We start from the raw sequence: 14,530 nt of genomic DNA, 5'->3' as shown, positions 1-14,530 counted from the left end.
TGGCGGTGGAAAATCTTTCCGTCGTCATTCGGACGTGGCAGCTGTCAAGTAGCGGCAAATACAAACTCGCTTATTGTTTTTGGAGCTGGTCCACTTGAAACTTTGTAGCTCCTCTCGAAGCTTGCATAGCTCGCTTACAACCTCCACTTTTTTGCAAAAGCAAAGCGGGGCTTCTCGGACTATCCGAGATCGGTCCTTTCCGACTAAGGCCTGTTTTCTTTCTTTCCCAAATTGCCGTCCCGACGGTGAGTGCGCAAAGTTGAGCGACATTACTGTATTGCAAGTTCAGCTTTCAATAAAATTAATTTTGCCTTACCAACACAGGCAGCCTGTCGTGTTCATCGGTTCCACGAACCGCATCATGGTTGCCGTCGTCGGCACTAAGTGCCGGGAGTGCGCCCGAAGAGGGGGGGAAGAAGAGCGAGTGTTGGTTTCGCAGCAGCAGCACGTCGGCAGCGGCGTTCCAGACCCCTCAGTTGCATCCGATCTCGACCATCTTTGCCCCAAAGGATCGCCAGCTGCAGGCACGCAGCTCCACCACCAAACGCCGATGAGCTTATCCTCTTTCTCGCGCGTTCATGCGTTTCGGGCAAGAATAGAACTTTCTCTCTTCCGGTTCCATCCCTCTGTAGGTCTCTCACCTTGGCTGGCAGGCTTGTTTTCGCGGTGTCATTCCGCCTCCCGAAAGCGGTAGCTGAGTCTTGAAGTTTAATTTTGGTTTCCCACAGTCACGGCACACGACGATCTTTGCCCACGATCAAAGCGGCTTCTGTATGCTTTGTTGCATGCTGTAACCAGCTTTTCGGGCTGATTTGGTTCCTGTTACTCGTTCAGCCGCACACGCTGACATTTCCGGAAAGAAAGAAAGAAGAGAAGCAATCGAATATTCTCGACCACGGTTTGGCCGAGCTCGCCGAGCGCTTCTTGCAAGCTTGCCCGCCTCGGCTCAGCATCGCCCATCAGTGCTTTTGACAGGCTTCTCGAACTGCAGCTCGGCAAGTGATCTTACACTGACTGAACATTTGCATTGCAGAACATTCGTTTCAGACATAGCGCGCGACAAGGGGTTGGCCGTGGGACCGGGTCAGAGCTTGGCTCCGGCTCTTGCAGCCTTGGCTCGAGCCGCGACGACCGCTTCGAGATCCGCGTACTGCGCGTACTCTTCCAAGCTCTGCGGGTTTGCCGTCGCCTGTTGCATCCACGAACACGCACAAACCGCAAAAGTCAGCGCCCTCTCTCTTTCTCTGTATCCCAGCACACTCTCCTGGAGCGGGAACTTACACTGGAGGGCTTGAACCCGGCATTGCCGTTGACCACCGCTTTGACGGCCAACTCGGTCTTCTTGCCGTTCAACGTGACGGGGATGTCTTGCACCTGGAATGTGTGTTCCGGAACGTGGCGTGCCGAGTACGCCGCCTTGATCGCCGCCTTGAGTTGGCCGATGTGCGTCTCGTCGAGTGTAGCAGCAGGGTCGCGCATCTTGATGAAGAGCAGCACGCGTTCGTGTTCGTCGCGGCCTGGTCGACGTTGACCGACCACGATGCTGTCTCCGACGAATTCGAATTTCTCGACCACACTGTAGATCTCGGAGCTGCCGAACCGCACTCCGCTCTGTTTCAATGACGCCGGAAGGACAAGCATTTTCTGGTTTAGCACGATCGAGAGAAAGTGGATTGGGGACGATCACTGAGCACTTACGGGATTTAGGACGCCATCAGAGCGACCGAGGATCTCGAGACCTTTTGTCGTGGCATCTTGGTAGATAAAGTCGCCTTGAGCCCACACCTTGCGACCGGGGAAGCGCAAGTAGTACGAGTCCATGTACTTTTCGTACAGCGCCTGCTTCTGGTCCGGTGGGCCAAAGAATCCCGTCTGTTCACATTTGGCAAATCTTTGTCAGCTTACTACCGTCTATGTCTTTCATGCGGTCACACACTTACTGGCTGAGTTGGAAACGGTTTGGCCACCACCAGTTCGCCTGGTTTGCCCGTGTCGTCGATGCGCTCGCCCGTCTCGGCGTCCCAGATCTGAATGTCGAACCCGAGCGCCTTGCACTGGATGAAGTTGCCATACAGCGGCAGCATCTTGCTCGGGCCCACGAGCACACCTGCCATGTCCGTCCCGCCCGAAATACTGCACAGGTGCGCGCGCTTCGGGAACTGGGCGTAGAAGAACTCGACGTTCTTGGGCGACAGCGGCGAGCCGGTGCTGGTCATCATCCTGAACTTACGCAGGTCCAGCTGTGAAGCGATGCTGAACCGTTTCTCCGTGCAGTACTTTTCGAGCTCGCTGAGGAAGCGCGGGCTAGCGCCATAGCCGGAACACTTGAGGTGCGAGACGACTTGGACGATGTGCGCCGGGTTGGGGAAGAGCGGGGAGCCGTCGTAGAGCACGGCTGTGCCGCCGACGGAGAGCACGACCAGGTGGTAGGCCCACATGATCCAGCCGCACGACGTGATCTGGAGGAACATGTCGGATGGTTTGAGATCCATGAGCAGCAGCGCTTCCTTTTTCTGATTGAGCAGCATGCACTGCGTGTGGATGATGCATTTGGGCTCACCCGTGGTGCCGCTCGAGAAGAAGATCTGCACAGGATGCTGCGCGGGCAGCTGCTCGAACCTGTGCGCGGGCGAGTCAGTCATGTGCAATCCTGTCTGTTGCACAAAGTCGTGCATCTCGACGCCGCGCACTTTGGTAGAGGTCCATCGCGGGCTTGCATTGGCAAGTCGAGTGTTGCGGATGATGACGACCTGGAAGTGAAGCGGGGAGTCGATCTTGTCGTCGGCCTGCAGTCGCTCTGCCACCTGTGCGACGCGGTCGAGGATGTCGACCTGCTTGCCATTGTACAGTACCGCGTCGTCGGTGAACAGCAGCTTGGGCCGGATCTGCGCCAGTCTGCCGTAGATGGCCTGCGGACCAGCATCGGTGGCGATGAGCGAGTAGATCGCACCGACGCTGTTTGACGCGAGCGTTGCAACGATGGGAGACGTCGTGTTGGCCGAAACGTGTGCCAGCCTGTCACCCTTCTTGACTCCGATCCTGCGGAATGTCTCGGCGAGCAAGGCAACTCTCCGCCTCAGCTCTCCCCACGTCACTTTGACGGCTTGGGCGTTGACACCCGAATCGGCCAGTCCGCCTCCTTCGGGGACTTCGATCAGCGCAACCGCTTGCGGATGCGGCCAGTGGTACGGTGCCTTGGGCGAGCAGAACGTCGTGTTCGCAGGATGCAGCGGGAACAGGATGTTCTGCGCCAAACTGAACGACGCGCCGGGGAACCACTCGGGAAGGTCGCCTGGCAGGGCATTGGGATCCGATAGCACCCGGTCGAAACGAGTCGAGGCACGAACCCCGGCAAAATCCCACACCGTCGCCCAAAAGTCCTCCAAGCGGTTGATGGAGAAGTCGTGCAGCTCATGGTAGCTGTTGAGAGAGAGATGGAAGCGAGCATTGACCAGACGACGAAACTTGTCGAGCGAGGTGTGTTGGATCTCGTCGGGTGTCGGTGCCCAAACAAGGGGCTGCGAGGTGGCTGTTGCTGGCGTCGTCATGATGTACCTTCCAACTACTATGGTACGCTATTGCGGTCGTGGTGGATGAAAGAATGGGGAGACGAAGACAGCACGATTGGTGGAGGAGAACACGCTTATGAAGATCTTCATGAGCTAGGGCCCTTGCCTCTCCGGCTTGACCGGCAGATAAGGCAGCCGGCAGTCTCGAGAAGCCCCACACGCATCCGAACCGAGAAGCTGCAAAAATCGGGTTGCAAATCCGGGGAAACGGCGTCGAAAATCAGCAGAGTCATGTCAGATCATCCTCGTGAACAATCAAGGGAAGCTTCAAGGCGCGTGGCGCTTATCCTTTCCGCTGCGCCTCGAAATGACGCACAAACGCTGAACCCCTTTTTCCAGCTTAGCTATCGCCATCTCCTCCATCATCATCATCGTCGTCGTCGCCGACAATAACAACACACCTCTCTCTCTCTCTCTATCTTTCCCTCTCGCGCACGCTTCCTCTCATCGTCAAGAAACCCATCGATTCGTCCACCCGTCGGCTCGGACTATCATATACGCCACACCATGATTGTATTAGCACTGGTCGCCAAGGGCTCGCACATCCTCGCAGAGACGCACGACCCAGCACACGATCGATTCCTACCGGCAGCACAGACGATCCTCTCGCGCATCCCACCCAACTCGTCCAAACTTTCATACGCATTCGAGGACTGGCTGTTCCACTATGTCTCGCAGGACGGCATGGTGTATATGGCGGTAGCCGATGCGGAGACGGGCCGGCGGATGCCGTTTTCCTTCCTCGCGCATGTTCAGAAAAAGGTGTGTAACCTCACCATCCTCCCCTCCAGTACTTTACGATATGATGGCTCACCTTCTTCCTACTTTTTTCATGTTTGTTTTGGCGCTGAAAACAGTTCCTGTCGACATACGAAGTGCCATCGACAACAGATTCCTTGGATACCGACTACTCTGCACTCACAGCCACACTAGCCAGCCTGATCCAGCAGTTCAACACCGACCCGCAGGCGGTGGACCCCATCGCACAGGCCAAGAACGAGCTGGCGGGGGTCAAGGACATCATGACGCAGAACGTCGAGCAGATCCTCAGCCGCGGCGAACGCATCGAGCTGCTCATGGACCGCACCGACAACGCGGCCAACCAGAGCATGGCCTTTCGCCGGCGCGCCGTGGGGCTCAGGCGCCAGATGTGGTGGAAGAACGCAAAGGTCATGGCGCTCGCTGGGTTCAGTGGCGTTGTGTTTTTGGTCTTTTTGTGGGGGGTCTTTCATTAGACGCACAGGCTAAGTAACTTAGATGGATATCGTCGACGCGCTCGCGCCGTGGGCAGTGTGTGCTCCATCTCTGCTGAGTCGGCGTGAACAGGCTGCGGTTCGAGAAAGAGGTTTCGGTTTGCATGGTGCTTGGGGTCTGGGACATTGCCATGCAGTACTGTACAGCGCGAGAGCAAGAGTGCGTTGTCTACACATACGTATTCGGCGACCTCGAGACAGGCGCCCCCTCTGGCCAATTGCCCTTACTCGTCGCCTTGAGGTCTGAAAACTTGACCACGCTCTCGGTATGCGCCCCGCCGCCATTTGCGCGCTCCACCGCCGCGACCTGGTTCGGCTTTAATGCGGCGAGGATCAAGTCGAGTCTCGGCGTGTCGACGCCATGCAGTCTCGCCTTGCTGACAATGTTGCCGATGATCGGTTCCAACTCCATCGGCCGGCCGTTTTCCAGATCGAGCAGGATGCTGGGCTTGAAGACGGCGGCGAGGTTGCCGCCTCGTGCTGGATCGTGGACGGCGGGGACCGGGGATGTGGAGAGTGTGATGTCGAGCGCCTGGTCGACCGAGGACATGGGGAAGCGTTGTTCGGTCAGACCGCAGGCTCGCGCAACGTAGACGATCTCAAGCATGATGCGGCGCACGACACCAACCGAGTAGTGCAGCGTGTCTTCTGTGAGCAGCGCCGAGACAGGCTGGCGCGCAAGAGTCGACAGCCCACCCCAGGAAGCGTTCCAGAGCACTTTTTGCCAGCGGATGGCTTCGATGTCGTCAACGACTTTCCCGCCGCCGCCGCCGCTCTTGTAGATGTGCGCAAACTCGTTCAGCGCCGCTTGCTCTGCGTCGCTTGCAGTTGCACGACCGAAGGCGGGGTACACGCCCATCTCGAGTCTCTCCAGCCCTCCGTGCATCACCTTCTTACCGCCGTCGACCAGGTTCGCTCCGATCCACGCTACAGCACTGATCACCCCCTTGGCTACCTTCTCCTCCTCGACCAGCTTGCGCGAAACCTCCTCCTCGATGCCTACGCCGTTCTGAAGCAGCACAATCGTCGGCAACGTCTTCGCCGCTTGTCCCTCTCGAGCAGCGGGCTGCAAGAACCGCCGGATGATCTCGCTAGCGCTTCTGTGGTCCGGAACGTTCTTGAACGTACACACCACATAGTCAAACCTCCGGTCGCGCGCGCTCTCGGGCTCAGACTCGCGCACGCATCGATCCGGCTTCCAACCCCGGATCGAGCCGTACTTGACCGATTCGATGTCGACTCCCGTGGTGGTGAGCAAGTCGTAATTCGAACGCGCGACAGCCGTGATGCCTGCACCGCCTTGCGAGAGCAGATAGGAGTAGATGGCGCCCAGTGCGCCGAAGCCTATGCAAAGGATCTCGGGTCTTGCTGTATCTGCCATGGTTCCTTTTTTTGCGGTTTGACTCGCTACAGCGCTCTCACTCGTTTGTTCGTTGGTGGCTACGGGGTGGGGCTCGAAGGTCGCTCTTTATACGCTTGTGACGAGCTTGAAGCGCAGTAGTGTTGAAGGAAAGTGGAAGCAGCAAAGATGCGAGTGCTTATCCCCGCATAAAAGGCCGGCAAGAAACTAACCAGAAACATCAAAATTTACTCAAGTACGATTTACTGCCCGAGTCATTACGTTCTGTGCGCCCTCCTGGGCTCAGCATCTCGGCTGGGCATAAACCCGCTCTTGGCCCGGCCATCTCCCCGTCCCATGTTCTCCTTCGTTCGCACGCTCAAACTCTGACCTCAAACCCTAATATCGCAACCTTCATATGGCCTTGCATCGCCGACGGACATGTCCGTGCGTGGGCAGCGTCGATAACGTTTCATTGCAGCAGTACTATTATCAACGGAACACGTCGCGAAATGAACAAGGGCGCAGTGGCTCAATTTCGACCCCCAACGCTGCTGATCGTGCTGAGCAGGGTAAGCACTTCCGCTGCCTGGTCTCGCTGCAGCTTGCCAATCGCTGCTTTGTGCGCTTGCTCCTCTGCCTCCTGCTGCTTTGAATCGACACTGTGTCCTTGGTCGTCCTGTCCTTGCTGAAGCCGCTTCCGAGCTCTCCTGCTCATGGCGAGCACTTTGGCCGCGGCGGGTGTGAGGAGCTCCAGCTTGGCGAAGTAGAGACACAGCAGCAGCCTGTGCTTGACTCCACATGTGATCTCCTGGCTTCCACCTGCACCTGCGCCGACTTCTTCTTCTTCTCCATCACCAGCTGCTTCGTCTGCTTTTTCCTTCACTTCATCCTCGTGCGCTGCTTTGGACGCCGAAAGACGGAACGCACTCCGCCATTCGACCGGCACCTGACCCAGTGTTGCCTCCACCACCTCTCGTTCGGCTGCATCCTCGATCTTCTCCTTGTCCTTACCACCGCGCGGTGTGGGCGCGAACGTGTCCATCTCCTTGGCTGCACTAACGGGCTTGCTCGACAAGTTGGCAAACCACCGCACCACGTGCAACAGCGTCGATCCCGGTTGCAGATGCAGAGCCTTGCCCAGATCTGTTACCGTCAGAGTATCTCCGTCCTTGTCGCCGCCCCTCTTTTCGATGAGTCCGAGGTCCCGCAGCGTCTGCACCAGCTCGTCGCCAACCTGCGTCAGTCGCGCCGCTACGGAATCAGCATCGCTCGACGCACAGTCGTAGTACGTCGGGTTGCGTCTCAGCTCCGCAGGCAGCACCGTCCAGCTAAGCAAGTCGATCACCTGTGCCTGGCGCGTCACCACGCCTTCGGCGATCTCGCCCAGAATCGTAGGCAGCAGAGGCGCGCCGCGCTGCTCACCCTGCAGCAGAGAAGAGTGTAGCGGCATGCCCGTCTGCAGCATCTTCTCCAGCATGCCCGCCTTGTCGGTCTGGCAGAGCACCAGGCATTCGCCGGGCGGATTCGGGTCAGAGACCGTGCCCGCTCGTACCGCGAGGCTCTGTGCACGGCCTAGCTCGGCGAGCGTATAGTCGACCAGCTCGCGGTCCGACGAGCCGATGCTGTTCGCTTTGGTGATACGCACATACTGCGTGCTCATCACGACCACCAGTGCCGCTCGCAGCGTTGTGCTCCACAGGCAATCGCGTGTGGTGACAAACACTTTGACCAGCCCTTGCTCGAAAAGGTGCTCGATCACGATTCGGTCCTGAGGCGCCGTGCGTTCGTGCACAATGCCGATACCGTGAACCAGAGCCTCATGCAGCGACGTATCGAGGATGTGCGGAAGGATTGACTCAATCTCGTCCGAGGGAAGACCCAGGTAGCCATCCGTGTCCATCTCGGCCGCGGCTTTGGTGGTGAGATCAGAGGCAGCTGTAAAGCATTGCCACATCGAGGGAACCACCACGATGGCAGGCCCATTGACTCGACTCTCCTTCATCTTGTCGAATGCCGGCTTGACCATAGCTTTGAGCAGACCGCTCGAGTGCGGCAAGTCGAACGCCTGAAAGCTCGTGCTCAGAATCGAGGGCCGGTCTTTGGGATGGAAGTTGTACGTCGAGAACTCGTCCGCGCCGATCCATTGCGCGAATGAGCTGGCATCGTTGAGGCTGGCGCTGGTGGCGACAATGCGTGGCGCCAGGTTGGGTCTACGTGCAGAACACCACATGAACTTGGCCAGCATCAGCTCGTACGTCGGGTCTAGCAAGTGCATGTCTTCGGCAAGAAGCAACGACACATGAGCAACAAGATCCCCTCTCACCTCCAGAGCACGCAACAGTGACGTGGTCGTTGTGATCAGCACGCGTGCTCCGAGTCCGTCATTTCGCACAAATGGCAGTACTTCCTTGGACAACAAGCTGCGCTTCACCTCAATGCCCTTCTGCCTGAGTGCTGTGGACATTGTGCTCTTGAGCGCAGAAGTCAGCATGTCACGCCTGCTGTAGACCAGAACGATGCACCCTTTCTCGCCGAGCTGCAATGCTCGCCAGATTGCCATGGCAGCGACAGTCGATTTGCCCGATGCCGTTGGGCCACACAGCAGCGTGTTGGCCGATGTGTGCATGAGCGTGTGGAAGCTCTGTGTTTGCAGTGCGTTGAAGGCGCTGAACTTTTGTGCGTACATCTCGCAGAGCAGCTCGTCCTGGAGCGCGGATCTTACGGGGAGCAGCGGCAGATCAAGCAGAGAATCGTGAGGGGGTGGCTTTTCCGGCACAATAAGGTCATCAAAGGCCACCCACTCGCTCCCTTCACTTCCCAGCCACGTGTCCGACATCCACCTCAGCGTCAAGCCCGACGGCAGCATGTCTGACAGAGGAATGGTGAATGTAACGCTCGAAGTTGGCGAGTCTGTGACTCGTGTGAGGTGCGTGACCCATTGGAGGATCTCGGACCCTTGTTCGTCTTCGACCCAAATATAGAAGCCGTGCAAGCGTCCAAGATCTCTTTCGCTCCATTCGAAGGTGCGATCGACCCGTACATCGATGCGCAGCAGGTCGTGGCTGAGCGGACGCAGCGATGCGGACGTCGAAAGACGAGGGAAGCTGCGAGCTGCCTGTCGAATTGCGCTGCCCATCCTGGCGTTGACTCGGACGAGCTTGGCAATCTCGGCGGCCGACAAATCGGCGAGTTGCTCAATCTCGACGTCGTCGGCGCGCTCCGTGACAGCATAGAGCGTGTCGGGATTGAGATGCGACTGTTGAAGCGGGTGGTCAAACGGCCACATTCGCTTCTCGATGGCTTTGCTCATCGAGATCAGAGCCGATGTCGTGCGGGCCCATCTACGACTGAGTGCAATCTCGAGTAGAGAGCGGATGATTCGTCCAGCATTCTGCGCCACGTACGCCGAGTCCGAAACGAGCGCAAAGTCTTCGATGAAAGTTCGGGAGATGTAGGCCTGCAAAAGGATATTGACCTTGCCCGGCGACGTCTCGATGCCTCCAGAAACCTCGCACGGCGCTGCTTCGAGCATCTTTTTGAGCTCCTTCTCCTCAGCATCGCGCGGCACGATCTGTTCGAAATCGGCAGCCTGGCTGAGCAGACCCAAAACGTCAGCCTCGCTCATGTTGCTGCGCATGCGCTCGTTGAACGTCTCGATGGTGCGGTAGCCAATGTAGTACTTGGCTGCAATCCGGCCCAGGTCCGTCACCGTGAGACGCTCGGTGACGGCATCGTGCTCCACCATCTTGGCCTCGACGAGCTTTTTGACGCCGAAGTGGATGAGCTGCTGACGTTTAGCGCCCAAGTGCGGATCGTCAGCCACCTCGTCGTAGGTCATGCCGTAGGTGAGCGGGGTGCGCTTCATGCGCGTAAACAAAAATGTGTATCCGAGCCACGACACGCCATCTCGAATGCTGGCGACGGTGCCCAGCGAGATTTCGGCGTTGAGCGAGTCGATGAGTCCACCGATGAATTTCGATTCGATGGGATGCTGTGAAGTGATGGCATCCACGTAGTGCGAGAGGCGTTCCTGCGATGTGAGAATGTAGCCCACACCGAGGTCTTCGTACTGCGGACGACCAGCACGACCAAAAATCTGCAGCACGTCGAGAATTGAGAGGTCGATGAACTTACCCGCCGATGAGTCGTAGACATCCGTGCCTTTGATCACGACGGCGTAGGCGGGCAGATTGACACCCCAAGCCAGTGTGGCAGTGCAGCAGAGCACGCGGGTGACACCCGCCTCGAACATGCGCTCGCTCAGCGTACGATCGCTGCGCAGCATACCAGCATGGTGGATGCCGAACCCGGAATCGAAGAGCTCCTTCATCTCACGATTGCGGCTCGACTGCAGCTCCTTCTTGAAGAAGGCCTTGCGCGGGTTTTCATCCGCGGCCGCCAGCACCACATCCCCCATGGCTTCTTCGCGAAACATTTCTCGCAGCGTCTGTGACGTCTTGACCGTCTCTTTGCGTGCATGCACGAAAACCATGACCTGGTGACCGGCTTGAACAAGCTCCGAGACCTTTTCGAAGCACGCCTTGTCAAGATTGGCTCGAGACTGCTGCGAGCCCGCCTTGCCCTTTACACCGAGGAAATGCTGCTCGAGCGGCACGGGTCGGAAGGACGAGTCAAAGTAGAAGAGCCCTTGCCAGCGGTTGACACGAAGAAAGTCGGCAACGTCGACGTAGTTGGGCAGCGTGGCTGAAAGTCCGACAATGCGAATAAGCGATTGACTCGACTCAACCAAACGCAGCGTACGAGCAACGATGGTTTCGATGACAGAACCACGCTGATCGTGAAGCAGATGAACCTCGTCGATGATGAGCAGCCTCACTTTGGTAGCAAGTTCGCCTTCACCCGTCGGCTTTCGCGTCACGACATCCCACTTTTCGGGTGTAGTGACGATCATCTGTGTTTCAGCGATCTCTTGGCGCGTCATCTGCATATCACCTGTAAGCTCCCTAACCTTTATGCCGAGGTGCTGCAAGCGCTTGCTGAACTTGCGCACAACTTCGGCGGCGAGCGCCTTCATGGGAGCGACGTAGATGATCTTGAAGTCGTTTTTCTGGATGTCGAAGCCTTCCGCAGCACTGCCAGCCGTGGGTTCGAGGTTTCGAGCATACTGGCTGATAGCACGCATGACCGTCAGCATGGCCACGTCGGTCTTACCGGCACCTGTGGGCGCACATATGAGCAGATTTTCGTTGGTCTTGTAAGCAAGCGGATAGACGGCGCTCTGAAGTCGATTGAGGCTCTTGTAGCCGGGGAAAGCGCCGCGGCAAATGGGGTCCATCTCCGGGATGGGGATGTATCGTTCTTCGGTGCGCATGGGTACAGTTCGCGGAGGGGGAATGGTGACCTCTTCGAAAAATTGTTTCTCTTCGCGGGTGGTTCCCAGAGGCAGCGCAAACCGTTGTCCAAAGACCGAGAGAACATTGCCCTGCGCTCCGGAAGAAAAGACGTGCGGGTAGCGTTCCGGCTCGGATCCCGTGGCGGTCCCCGTGAAGAGGGGCCGGTTGGCCGCCGCCGCGAGGCTATCTTCGCGAATGCGTTCGAGCTCCTCGGGCGTATAGGTGCGGAAGGCTTCACTGGGATCGACGGCGCGCTGGCGATTGGCTTTGCGGATGTCATTTCTGACTCGTCGCGCTTGCTGTCGTTCCTCTTGCGTCTGCACAACGACCTGCGAGCCAGGAATATGAGGTCTGATTCCGCGGTGGAAGGCGTCGTGGGGTGGGCCATGCTGCTGCTGTTGGTGAAGCGGAAGTGCAATTGCGGCTTGCTCGCGGTGCGGATGTTCCATGGTAGTGCCATTCGATTGTATGGATGCAGTCAAACCGTGTTGGAGAGCGGCTAGCACGCTTTGACGATCGCTTACGATGCTTCCTACTAGATCAAGATGCTCGAATCCGATGGCCTCAGCTAGCTCAGCAGAGATGTCGTCGCCTGATCTAGGGGATGAAAGGGCAGCCAGGACGGTCTGACGCAGGCTTTCTGCGAGTTGGGCATCGACAGCTGCGAGGTGAGCAAGATGATCTTGAAAGCCGACAACAGCAGTTGACGAGCTTTGAGAAGAATGGTAGTCCGCGATGTCAGGCTCCGAGCTTTCCATTTCGTGATAATAGTGGTCGATCGCATCTTGGCCTGCTTGTTCGACGGCGTGTTCGAGGGAGACTGTGCGCTGAAATTGGGACCAGACGTCTTTGGCAGCGTTGTTTGTGTGTGTGCGAGAGGTATCCTTCAGCCTGTGCGAGCTCGAGCTGTCGTTGGTGGTGCGGAGGAGCGAGTCGAGGTCGCCTTGCAGCGATCGTATGAGCTGCTGGTCGACATCGAGCGTGCGCTGTGAGCTGGACGCTGCAGACAGGAACGACTGGAGATGGTCTTGTATCGACATTTGGTGCATCGCAGCTGCGGAGATGCGGTGGTGAAGCGACGACCCGGTCTCTTTTGTCTCGCCGACAGAACGGGGTCAACGTAGACGATGCTTTTGCGTGTCAGACCGATGGAGATAGGATCAATAAGGTCAACTAGCTCGACTGAAGATTACGGCGTCGATTATGGCGCCGCAAAGTGGGTGTATGGTCTGGTCTCCGGACGAAAGCCGGAAGGATGATGGCTGAGTCGAGCTGCAAAACGTCAAAGCGCAGCTGCTGATCTTCTTGTTCTTCCGCTGCCGCTGCTGCCGCTGAGTTTGCAAAGTCGAGAATCCTCCACCTAATTTCTATTCTTCTTGAACTGTGGTGAATGTCGGCCTTACATGGATGGGAAATAATTCAAAATCTGAGATCGCGTCGACGTACCTGCATCGGGCTTTGGTGGTCGTTGCATCGATGTCTCGCTTTCGACCGCTGTCAACTCGGCACTGGTGATTGAACTTGTCCCAATTGCCCATATGATGCAAATCGTGCTCGTTCTACTGTCCAGGTTGCTGTATGCAGGCTTGCTTGTTGCTCAGGACCGGCCCTTTCTGCGTCGGTTGCTGTGCTGCGTAATGCGGCTTGATTGGTGGGTCCGTTCCGACTGGAATTCGCCGACACCGAAAAAAAGGTACGGACTAAAAGAAGAAAGAAAACGGACCACAAAATCACGAGAAAAGGAACCTTTTTGTATAATCATGTGACCCCATCGAACACGGCGCGTGGCAGTGCAATTTACGCGAGTCCACTTTAACGGGATGCTCGACCACGCGGACAGCTGTCAACAAAAATATCACCCGGACCAACGCGAGTACGAGTTCTTCCAAATTTGTTCTGAACGAGACGTGTTTTACTCCACCTGACCATCAAAAGCGTGCGAGTGAACGTGAGAGGCGAGCGATCCCAGCGTGGGCCATGGACCAGACATCGACGCGAAGCCCCTGCTCCTTCGTTGGCCGATCGCCTGCTCGACGACAACGCAGGGTGCTATTATGCTCTTGGTCTATAGCTGAGAAGGACTGTCGTAGTTCAAGGTCACGACGACAGGAAGCTCGAGCGATCCACCAGTCTGTTGCGCCTGCAAAGCAGTCTTTCATCGTTGAAGCGCCACGTCTTTCGTAGACGGGGAAGAGAGCCTTAGAGAGCTAATCTTCTTGCCTGCCTTGTGGCGCGAGGCCGGTCGACAGAGCTGCCACCTCGAGAGATGTCCCGACCGCGAGCAAACGCAGACGTACACGCAAAGCAAACGCGGCGCGCCAATCCCATTCTCTGATAATACATTGACGCAACCCCTGCACTCGAGACACCCACTCCCAGCAAGGCTTTCAAGGTAACTATTCCGGGCTTGAATCAGACTCCGAGAGGGCCTTTTGCAGTTCAAACCATTTCCAATCGAACAAGCCTCCGCCCGGAGTGCAGTTCGCGTATGCGTGTGCGTGTGCGCCTGTGCAGTCGACCGCGAAAGAATCGCGCTGCACGGCACGCTCGACTTGAAATTGAAAAGAGGAAAGGGAAAAAAAAATCACCGCGACTGGCAACCACCTCGAAGGCGTTTTTGTGCAACTCTGGCACGCATCATTGGCTTGAACTTAGTCGCACTGCTGAAGAATGTTCCTGCAACACGCCAAGGATGGGCCATCATATCTGAGAATGGCATCCTGCACCACCGCACCGTTGCGAGCGTTAAAGAGCGATGGACTTGCACTGGAGGGGGTGCGATCGTGGTCGTCGTTCTCACGGGTTACCTGCTAACACCTTCGACGAAGCAGGCGGTCATCTCTGTGAGCCGCCATTCGCGTTCTGTCAGAAGATGCAACGAAGCCCAGGAGAGCCACAAAGAGCCAGTACACCTAGGGCGACGCCTCCTTGCTTTCAAGGATTGCTAGTGAGAGCGTGACCGTGTTCTTCAGCCGCGACTTCTGGTTGCTGCTGCTGCCGCCGCTGCTTTGC

General features: G+C 57.4%; 4 protein-coding genes across 4 annotated transcripts; 1 reads left to right on the top strand and 3 right to left on the bottom strand.

Annotated features, from left to right (window-relative positions):
• Nucleotides 1-1,084: 1,084 nt before the first annotated feature.
• Nucleotides 1,085-3,548, bottom strand: EX895_000514 (uncharacterized protein; the record flags this gene model as incomplete). Its single annotated transcript, XM_029881115.1, has 4 exons — nt 1,085-1,189; nt 1,282-1,611; nt 1,699-1,872; nt 1,941-3,548. The coding sequence occupies 4 exons, from the start codon at nt 3,546-3,548 to the stop codon at nt 1,085-1,087; spliced, it is 2,217 nt and encodes a 738-aa protein (XP_029742501.1).
• A 528-nt stretch (nt 3,549-4,076) lies between these two features.
• EX895_000513 (uncharacterized protein) lies at nt 4,077-4,804 on the top strand (the record flags this gene model as incomplete). Its single annotated transcript, XM_029881114.1, has 2 exons — nt 4,077-4,331; nt 4,427-4,804. 2 exons carry the CDS (start codon nt 4,077-4,079, stop codon nt 4,802-4,804), a joined length of 633 nt encoding a protein of 210 aa, XP_029742500.1.
• Nucleotides 4,805-4,991: 187 nt separating this feature from the next.
• On the bottom strand, nt 4,992-6,203 carry EX895_000512 (uncharacterized protein; the record flags this gene model as incomplete). The annotated part of the gene is made up of 1 exon (XM_029881113.1): nt 4,992-6,203. One exon carries the CDS (start codon nt 6,201-6,203, stop codon nt 4,992-4,994), a length of 1,212 nt encoding a protein of 403 aa, XP_029742499.1.
• A 490-nt stretch (nt 6,204-6,693) lies between these two features.
• EX895_000511 (uncharacterized protein) lies at nt 6,694-12,558 on the bottom strand (the record flags this gene model as incomplete). Its single annotated transcript, XM_029881112.1, has 1 exon — nt 6,694-12,558. One exon carries the CDS (start codon nt 12,556-12,558, stop codon nt 6,694-6,696), a length of 5,865 nt encoding a protein of 1,954 aa, XP_029742498.1.
• Between the last annotated feature and the right edge of the window lie 1,972 nt (nt 12,559-14,530).

The sequence above is a fragment of the Sporisorium graminicola genome, chromosome SGRAM_1, assembly GCF_005498985.1.
Source record: "Sporisorium graminicola strain CBS 10092 chromosome SGRAM_1, whole genome shotgun sequence".
Taxonomy (NCBI): domain Eukaryota; kingdom Fungi; phylum Basidiomycota; class Ustilaginomycetes; order Ustilaginales; family Ustilaginaceae; genus Sporisorium; species Sporisorium graminicola.
Note: the sequence above shows the minus strand (reverse complement) of the source record. Positions and strands in the feature narration are given on the sequence as shown.